The 10,151-nt window shown below is 40.3% G+C and overlaps 1 protein-coding gene across 1 annotated transcript in view; it reads right to left on the bottom strand.

The window, feature by feature from the left end:
• Positions 1–5,384: 5,384 nt before the first annotated feature.
• Positions 5,385–10,151, bottom strand: part of cckb (cholecystokinin b) — a 5,793-nt gene continuing 1,026 nt past the window's right edge. Inside the window, exons 3-4 of the mRNA XM_034240750.1 lie at positions 10,076–10,151; positions 5,385–5,822 (exon numbers count right to left, since the gene is read on the bottom strand). The exon at positions 10,076–10,151 is cut by the window's right edge and continues 80 nt beyond it. Of these exons, the coding sequence (XP_034096641.1) occupies positions 5,686–5,822; positions 10,076–10,151 (213 nt within the window). The 3' untranslated portion in view covers positions 5,385–5,685. The remainder of the gene's footprint in view (positions 5,823–10,075) is intronic.

A 10,151-nucleotide genomic window follows, 5' to 3' on the forward strand; every position in this document is an offset into this window, starting at 1 on the left:
GGGAACAAGGTCCCCACTGGAGCCTTAGTTGGAAATTGATGAGAGATAGGGAGGTACGCTGTGTCTACGAATCGTAACACTCTCCGGCCTGTCTAAGCCACTCTGCAAACCGTTTCCCTCTAATAAAACCTCGAGAGGTTAGAAAGGGAAAAGGTCTTGGATCAAAGTTATTCTTGATAAGAGAAGCCTAGAAGGCCAGAGAGAAAAAGTGAGTTTTAAGTGTTGATTTTAAAACCCCCAGGGTCTGGGCCGACCTCACATGGAGGGGCAAAATGTTCCAGAGCCTGGGGCCCGCTGCTGCGAATGCTCGGTACCCTCGGATTTTGAGCCTGGTCTTAGGCACTATCAACAGCAGCTGATCAGCCGACCTTAAGGCTCTGCCTGGGGTGTAGCGATGGAGGAGTTCGGCTACATAGGCCGGAACCAGCCCATTTAGGGCTTTGAAAACAAATAAAAGGATTTTAAAATCTATTCTGAACCGAACTGGAAGCCAGTGCAGTGAGGCCAGAATTGGGGTGATGTGGTCACGCTTTTTCAGTCAGAAGACGTGCAGCTGCATTCTGAACTAGCTGGAGGCGTCTAATTGAGGCCTGGTCCATACCCACAAACAGAGCATTGCAGTAATCCAGTCTCGAGGTAACAAAGGCGTTAATAACCCTTTCTAGGTCTTTAAAAGATCAAAACGACTTGGTCTTAGCCAATAGTCGTATTTTAAAAATGTTATGTGTTGATGGATGCAAGAAGAAACGATATTATTTGAGCAGAGTCCAGAGCATCAAACACAGAAACTGTGCTGCTTGTTCAGATGCCAGTGAACTGCCTTTGAATTGACTGAAGCTTATCTGAAGTTAAAGAATGGAAAGTTGGAGACAAACAGTATTCAGAAAGAAAACAGTACATCGAGCCAGTTTCATAGACGATCCAGGAAGAGCTCGGACCATCTGCTCGTCACCGTTGCTGGATCTTTACAGACACACTCTTGGAGCTTATGTTCCTTTCATGAGTGTGTGGCTTTTTCCATTAGCACACATCACCGGAGCACTTGCATACATGTTTGAGTGTTCAAATCACTCCACGCTTTAGGCTGCACATGCATTCACCTTTGGACCTTTTTTTTCACTGGCACACCTATCCACATCCTCACATCTGCTGGCACACACACACACACACACACACACACACACACACACACACACACACACACACACACACACACACACACACACACACACACACACACACACACACACACACACACACACACACACACACACACACACACACACGCACGCACACACACAGCCGAGAGAGCCCGAGACATTTACTGGCAGTCCCTCTGAAGCCTTTAAACCTTTCCAGAGCCTTTGACTCTCAAGTCAAAGTCAGATCTTTAAAAGTTTGAGTCAATTCCCACGGCCCTCTAAGAATATCAATTTTCCTATTCAAGTGCACCTTCAGCAAAGGGCCATCTTCAATGCTCATCACACACAAACAAACATAAAAACACAGGGCAAAGTCCTCTCTATTCCCCAAGGCATCCATTAACTTTGTCCATCGATCCCTCTCTGTCTACACCTCACGCAAAGACGTCTCTCACGAAGGAGAGGCGAAATGGGACGCTTCATCACAATTCACCACCACCTCTCTCCCATACGAGAACCTTCGACAGGTCCAAACAGAGCCTCAGTGCTGCGGCTTTTGTCAGAAAGTCGTAACCAAAAGAAGTCAAATGTCAAGTCAATACCGACGTCATTGAAACCCTCTTCCGCTGCCTCTGCCTGAAAAGTTTCTAGTGTTCTTCTAAGTCTTCATAACTCCAAAACAAGCTGTTATTGGAGCCTAAAGCAATTATCTGGATTTATTTTGAGCTTCGTTAATAATTCAATCAATATCAGTTTCTCCAAACGCTTCAAACCGCTTCAATATTTAGCGCAGACGGTCGTTCAAGCTCATAATGATGGCGTCGGCCTTTTGAAGATGTTCTCCAACATTCCCCGGCCTGCTTCCCGAGTGATGCGTTCACTGACTTTCATCTCCTTTGTGCTGCTGCTAGTTGACCCTTTTTCTCAGCATCAGACATCTCTCTCTTTACATTCATCATACCACCATCATTACCCAAAATACACCATTCTGCTTTCATGACCTCCCTTTTGACACTTTTTGAAGTGGTGAGAGAATTGTGTTTGTGTTTTTTTAATTGAAAATGTTTTCTTTTATTACATAACACTTAATATAAAAAGAACACAACCTGGCAGATAATAAGTTATGATAAGTCCGATGAGACACTCTTTATTTGAACGTTTTTTTTTGTTTTTCAATGTCCACATTTCCAAAGACATCATAAAAAGACACTTCACATCAATGTTCATATACTGAAATAAAACTGAGGGCATTATGAACAGAAAATAGAGAAAAGAAAGAAGAATAAATCAAATAAAAACAAAAACAAAGCACAAGTGGTCATCAAGATTTAAGGGGCTTAGAAAATCCAAAATGTTGGTATTTTTTTTCTTTTCGTTTTAGATTTCTTTTTTTACATCATTAAGAAAACCAATAAATACTGGAGACATTTTTAAGGAAGTGTCATTTGTGAATAAACTACTATTTCGGCCAAATGTACTACTTTCTGGATAGTTCAGAAGTGGTTTCAAACAAGGATGCAAAGCAATGGATCTTTACTGATATCAGATATCTTCCAGGTCAATTGTAAATGACAAAACCAACACACGTGGTTTTTTCACCTAATTGCAGAGAACATGAAGTCTCTCCTGTTCTATAATTAACATATTTGTATGTCTACTGTTATCGTGATTTTAAAGAAGGAAGTGGCAGACATTTGCCAAGATAAAACTCATCATAATGGCTTTACAGGTCCGAACATGTTGGTTTGTGTACACACATTTTCATTTCATTTAATCGTTTATTTGAATAGGGACAATGCACATTGATGAACACTTTAAACAAATAATGCTTCAAATGTAAATATGCAGAATTTTAGCTTTGAGCTAATTTCCATCCGTAGTCCCATACAACATTTAAGAACATGACATTTATATACATAGCAAAAATAAATACATGATATGCAGAAAGAGCATGAGCAGCATACACAAGTATTTACCACATGGCAGTAAAATATAGCAGCTACGAGATAAAGTGCAGGAGAAGATAAAAGAGCTACAGTGCGAGAGGAGATACCCCTGTGTTAAAGTGCATTTAGCGGTGATTGCACGGATGTGTGGTTCTCAACCATTCTTTGAGTTGACCTTTAAAACTATTGAGAGAGGGACAATCCCGTATCTCAGCAGCTCTATTCCAGAAAGAGCTGCTTTTAATGGAGAGGACATTTTGTCCAAAAGTGGTCCGTCTGCGGTGGACTTCACAGTGTCCTCTGGTTTCTGACCTAGTGCAGCGTCCAGTGTATTTTTTGTGGATGAATTCCCCTAAGGGGAGGGGGGGCTTGAAATTGTCAACATTCAAGAAATGGTGTGTTTCAAGGATGGTACAGTGGTGGTATGAATGAACACCTTGATAGCTCTCTTGTACAGTTGTTCTATAGGTTTCAGGTTTGTGGCACAAGCAAACGACCAGTTTGTCAAACAGTATTCAATGTGGGATAGAATCATACAGTGGAGGTATGACTTTGCAGCATTGACAGTTAAGAAAGATCTAATTTGTTTAAAATGTTGCAAGTTGAATTTAATAGTATTAGATACTTTCTAAACATATTTCTTAAAAGTCAAGTTCGAGTCCAATATGACTCCAAGATACTTGAACTGGGAGACTAGTTGTATTTCTGCTCCGTTTAAAAACACATTGGATCTTTCGATTTTGACTGGTCGTTTACTGAACATCATGCATAGTGGGTTTTTTGCATTTAACTGTAAGTAAATGTTGTTCAGCCAGTGTTTAACCTTGTCCAATGCATTTGAGAGACATTATGTGATTATTTCAGTCTTTTTCCCGTGTACAAAGATGACTGCATCATCGGCATACATTTGCACATTCAATTCAGGACATACATTAGGCACAGTGAAAACAGTAATGGTCCAAGAATGGAACCTTGTGGAACCCCAACAGGGTCGACAAGGTAGGGGGATTTTGCACCGTTGACCAAAACACACTGTTTTCTGTTCGATAAGTAAGACTTAAACCAATGTATCGAAACTGCCGAAAAATTCAGCTTTGTAAGGAGCACTTGGTGGTCAACAGTTTCATTAGATTCCTGCATTGTAGATTCAGCCAGGGAAGATGATGTTCCTTCCTGTCTCTAAGGCACCCTCTCCTTGAGAAGGAAGACATTGTATCATTAATTTTAGATATAAACGGATTACTGTTTTCACCAATATCTTCAGAGGAGAGAGTGTCCCCCCAATTAATCATTTTCACTGCATCCATAAAACGTTGTTGCAGATTTTTGGGGATGAAGCGAGAACCCAAGGCCGGGGTTTTAGGTGTGGCCATGAACCTTTTTTTTGTGAGTTTCCTGGTAAAGAGAATAAGATTATTGTCAGAAAGATCAGTCAGTAAGTTGTAGGTTTTAACTATTCTGTCAGCTTTGTTAGTAAATAATAAATCTATAATAGTCTTGGAAGTTTTGGTTATTCTAGTCGGTTGATCCATTAGTTGTATTAAGTTTTGTTTATCCGTGGTCCGTTTTAAGTTCTTTCTATTTTGTTTGTCATTCCAGTTAATGTTAAAGTCTCCTAAAATGATAAGCTCTTTGTTGGAGTCACAGGAATTCAGCATGAGTTTTACCTGATCATAGAAATCCACCTTAGCGGTGGGTTGTCGATACAGGCAAATCATGGTGAGGGACATTTCCTCAGATAGTGTGATTTCCACACCAACACAATCAAACTCAATATTAGCTGGGAGAGCAATCTCCCTACAAGTAATGCTATTCCTCACATAAAGCAACACATGAAAAAAGATTTCTTATTTTCTGAGGTGTCTGCACCAAGGGGTGTTAAACCTTATTTCAAGCAGTGTCCATCGGTTGTTTGCACGCACAACAGTCATTCATTCCAGTCATCCAGAAAAGTCTTAATGAGTTTAGAATAGTATTCCATTATTTTTTAGCAAATTTAAAACCAAATCAAGGATAAAATTGTTATGCATAATTTAATATCCTCTTTTATTCAGAAGGCTTTTGGTGGATAGATAGAAGATAAGCTATCTTCAAAATTAATTTTGAGTATGTGTTTCTTATCCATGTGGTATAAATATTAATGCATGCGTAGGCTGTCCGCTCGAATATCCTTTGTGATGTATTAGGGCTTTATATATATTAGAAAAAGAAGAAATGGATTTAGATCTGTGTGCAGCGGTAATGAGGTGCCACTAATTCAAGCAGCATGCATTGAAGGAATTCATATACAGAGAGAGACATTTCCATTCTTTAATCAGTCCAGTTAGTCCCGTCAGACCTTCACACCATCCCAATCCTTTCCACCCAAAATGATAAAGAAATCAGAGAAAACCAGAAACTAAAAAACCTCGGACAGTGAGAGCTTTTCTGCAAAATTTGGCATATATTGCATTATTACAGTTTTACAAACAAATGTACAACAAATACATCATAAATAGACTCTTGTTGTGAGACAGTGAGGAGCCAGCTTGCGTGGGTTGTTTTTTCTTCTTCTTCTTTTTCCAGTGAGCTCGTACGCAAGGGTTTGAGCCGTGACTTTACGAGGAGTATTCATACTCCTCTGCACTGCGGCGGCCGAAATCCATCCACCCCATGTAGTCCCTGTCTGCTATCCGGTGGTTGGCACTCAGGCCGTTGCTTCTACTGTTTGCCGAGGAGTTTCTACGCACAGAACCTGGGAGGAGAAAGTGAGGAGGAAGAGGAGGGATGGAGGAAGAGGAGGGATGGAGGTGATAGAAAGAGTGGGAGGAGGAGGGGAAAGAGAGCAGGAGGGAAATTAGTATTCCTCCGAGTAAGTGGAGCATCAGATAACTTCACTCATAGTAGTCCTACTTTTGGTTATTTCTGCGTGGAGACAGCTAGAAGAAGCAAGCAAATGTGGTACAATGACAGAGTGACTCAAATCTGATTTTTATATTGTGTGAGACAGAATTGTAATAACTAAAACCTCATTATTTTTATTTATATCTAGTGTAATGTGGTCATTTGGATACAAGTGAAGCTCTCACAAACCAAGCCAATAACAGTCTAATGAACTAAAGTGGATTTTCAATGATTGATGCTTTCAATATAAACATTTGCATCACTTTTACATGTCCTTAAACAACAATTTAGCAGTTAGTGGAGTTCATAACCAAATTACACTTTCACAACGTTGCATAATTTGGTGTTGATGCCTTATAGGGTGTATTTAAAACTCCACAAATGAGACTCATAGTGTTTTATTTCCATTTGGGTTGTATATTGTTTTGATTTGGTTTTCTTATTAGTTTTTTGCTGTAAAGCTTATTTGCTTTTACACATCTTAAATGTATTTTTTCTCATTATTTCTTCCTCTCATTCACTAACACCCTACTACAGAGGAGGAGATGTCCAACAACAGCTGGACTTTAGGGGTGACAACATACCATTACCCTCTCTTCCTTGCGTGTCCATGCGTAATCAGTGTGTGCTTTAATAAATGTGTGTGTCCTTTCCCTTTACATTTTCATCTTGTTCCTATTTCTTCTTATTTTTCTTCGCTGCACTGTGACCTCAAATCTTGTAAAACATCTCAGAATCTTCAACTTTTTATTCCAAGCAAGTGAAGCAGGAGTACTATCTGTTTGGTAATCGATAGAGCGCTCACAGAGATGCTGCTTACACTCCACCCACATCCTCCTACGCAACACACACACACACACACACACACACACACACACACACACACACACACACACACACACACACACACACATGCACACACACATCCATAGACACACAGTGTTTCAGTTCCCTGGTGTGCTGAGACGATTGGCTGCAGAAGGCTCGACAACGACACCTCCTACACCGAAGCAGGCAAGTGAGCAGCGAGCACACGATGAAAGACACCCACAAGTCAACACATTCCCTTAGAGCAGGGGTGCCCAACTTTTTTTGAACCGAGAGCTACTTTTAAAGTTGCCAGTCTGCCGAGATCTACCAGTCCAAATAGAGAGGCGTAGTTACTGACAGCCTACTACCAGGTAAATACACACGTCTACTTGTATAAAACTGACCTTTGTACGATTAATACTTCATAAAATACTGCAGATCCTTTATCTTACCTCTTTCTAATCTACACGCATACAAGTATTTAACTGAAGCTACACAACAGTGTTGTTGATACAGAGTTGGAGTTTATTCACACGTCACACTACAGTGGGTAATGTTTTCAAGAAACATTGAACAGTGCTGCCACATATGACACAGGAAGAAAAGAAAAGACTCTGAACTCTTTCTTTGCCATTATATAAAAATAGTGTTGCTACAAAAGTATAAATTAGGCTTACTAATAAAACAACTCAGATCTGAAGCTACACAGGAATCTGCTGCCAAAGTGCAATAAAAAAGACAAAATTAATAGAATCAAACCCTTTTTTTGTTGCATTTTAGTAGAGTATAAAAAGAAATGCCTTTAAAATAGGATGCAAGCAACACTAGTTTCTTAACCTGAATTGATAATAGACTATAATCAATTTAAGTTTGCATTCTTATACCATTTTGTACAATAATTATAATGAATAAGTTCAAACAAACTAAAACCTACAGCTGATTAATAACGGTATCTAACTTGAGTTTTTATTATATCAAAAACCTGTTGAAATGCTACTGTTATTTTTACTGTCCCCCAAAAGCGCATCGGCAGCCTCCAGGAAAGCTTCTTACACAACTTCGCCGTCTTTGAAAGACTTGATAAGAACGTGACTGACAAGATAAGATGCTATGGTAGCAGCCTTGCTCTTGTTGTTGGGCCTGGTGAAAATGGACTGCTGTGCATTTAGCTGTCCTTTCAGGCCCCTCCCCTTTTGGGAGCGTAGGGCAGAATTAGGAGGGAATTCCGTCTCGTAGCATTTGTGCACTGTTTTGAAATGCCGCTCCTAAATTACCCTTCTTCGATAAAGCCACGCTCGCATTGCAGATGAGACAGATGGACTTTGAATTTGAATAGATGCAAAAATAATCATCCTCCCACTCGGAGTGAAAATTATATATGTTTTGCTTCTGCCATAATTGCGGTCTTGTGTGTGTGCGGACTGTCACTCCTGTTGACTAGGGGTGGGCGGATCGATCCCAAAATATCGATACTTCCGATATTACGTTACGTTTCAAAATATCGATACTAGAGCCAATAGGATCGATACTGTTATACTTTTTTTCTCGTCTCCTCTACTCGTCAATTTCTTCAAAAAACTATGTGCAGACGAACACAAGTATGCTCTTTTCTTCTCTCTCCACTGCTGTCCTCTTCTCCTCGAGGCTCCCTGCCTGAACGCCGATTATCAAGCTGACTGACAGCAGCCAGCGACTCGCGAGTGCAACACACACACGCGCATGATGGCTGAGAGAAAGAGCAGCGTTGTGTGGAGCAATTTCACAACTGGCAATTAAAACTTAGCGAACTGTGATGTGTGCAAGAAGACAGTTCGCTACTTTGGCCACTTTGTATTGTTATTTTTCATGTTTGCACTTTAAATTTGCAAAAGTAAAACGTGTATTTGTCTATAAAAACTGTCCTGTCTTTATTCATGAAAATGAATTCAGATTTAGTCTATTTATGATGATTTCAGCTCAAAAATCATGTCATGCAGCTCTCCCCTATATGAAAGTACATAAGACGCTTTTCATTAAAAAAAGTATCGGTATCGATATCGGTATCGGCGATACTGGCCCTGAAATACTTGGTATCGGATCGAATCCAGATTTTGTGGTATCGCCCACCCCTACTGTTGACACGGACCGACAACGTTAGCGAACTAGTGCACTGCCCACTGCCCACCAACGCCCCGACACAGGGGTCACGCCGGCCAATCACAAAGCTTTGATGCGTTCAGGTGCATTATTCTGGCACAGGAAGATTATGTTATAGGACATTAACGATAAAACAGAATATTGTTGTTCTATTTTTAGACACATCTCGCGATCGACAGGGAATCTCCCCGCGATCGACCGGTCGATCGCGATCGACTGGTTGGGCACCCCTGCCTTAGAGTATTACATATTACATTCAATGTGCCCTTTGACATGATTCTAGACTTCTCTGTCTGATTGAACAGTTTCTGATTTGCATTTTTGTGCCGAAGATTATGCAACGGCACATAGAAACTTTAAAACGTAGAAAACGTTTCAACTAATCACATGCTAATGCATTTCACTGACTGTAGATGCAGGAATCGTTTCAGAAAGAGACGGAGACACACACGAAGTCAGGTTTTGAATGACGATTCTCCACAGTGAGTATAAATGTGTGTGTTTACGGGTCAGAGCCTCAGTCCTGCTACACGGGTAGAGAGACACGAGCACTAAACATGAAGAACTATGAAAGGGTGAAGAGCTTGTTTTTTTTCCCGTTGATGGGGAAAAAATATCAACTTGGAGTCACTTGGGGCGAATAAGTGAAATAAGATGGTACAATAAGAATGGCCGGAAGGCTGCATACTCTAATACTCGCTCTTTCAAACCACAAAAGCTTTTCAGAGCCACTAATTCATTTTACAAAGCTGCGTGTGCGCTGATTCCAGTAATTAGCAAGTCGGAGGGGAGGAGAAGGGCAGTGAAAAGCACTTGTCTCTGAAAATGAAGGTGTTTTTTTTGGCCAGATGTTTTTTCTTTAAATATCCACAAACATCAACACTGAACGAAACTGAAATGTTGACTTTAATCAAATATATCAAGTCAAAAAATGTCCCATAACTGTATTAGGTCAGTTGAAAGTAATAATATTAAGTTGAACCTATTGTTTTTAATTTGAACTTTATATTACTGCTTTCAACTAACCTAATACAGTTATGTGAAATCTGTTGACATACATTTATTTAAAGTCAACGTTTCAGTTTTTTCAGTGACCCCCTATCCTCCAGGCACAACAAAAGATGGCAGCAAACTAATAATACAGACACATTCACACACCTTTCCTGGAGGAGATGAGTCTTGCCAGCAGCTCTCCGAGGTTTGCTCGGGAGTCTGCGTCCTCTTCGGCCAGAGG

This window comes from Gymnodraco acuticeps, unplaced genomic scaffold, assembly GCF_902827175.1.
Source record: "Gymnodraco acuticeps unplaced genomic scaffold, fGymAcu1.1, whole genome shotgun sequence".
Taxonomy (NCBI): domain Eukaryota; kingdom Metazoa; phylum Chordata; class Actinopteri; order Perciformes; family Bathydraconidae; genus Gymnodraco; species Gymnodraco acuticeps.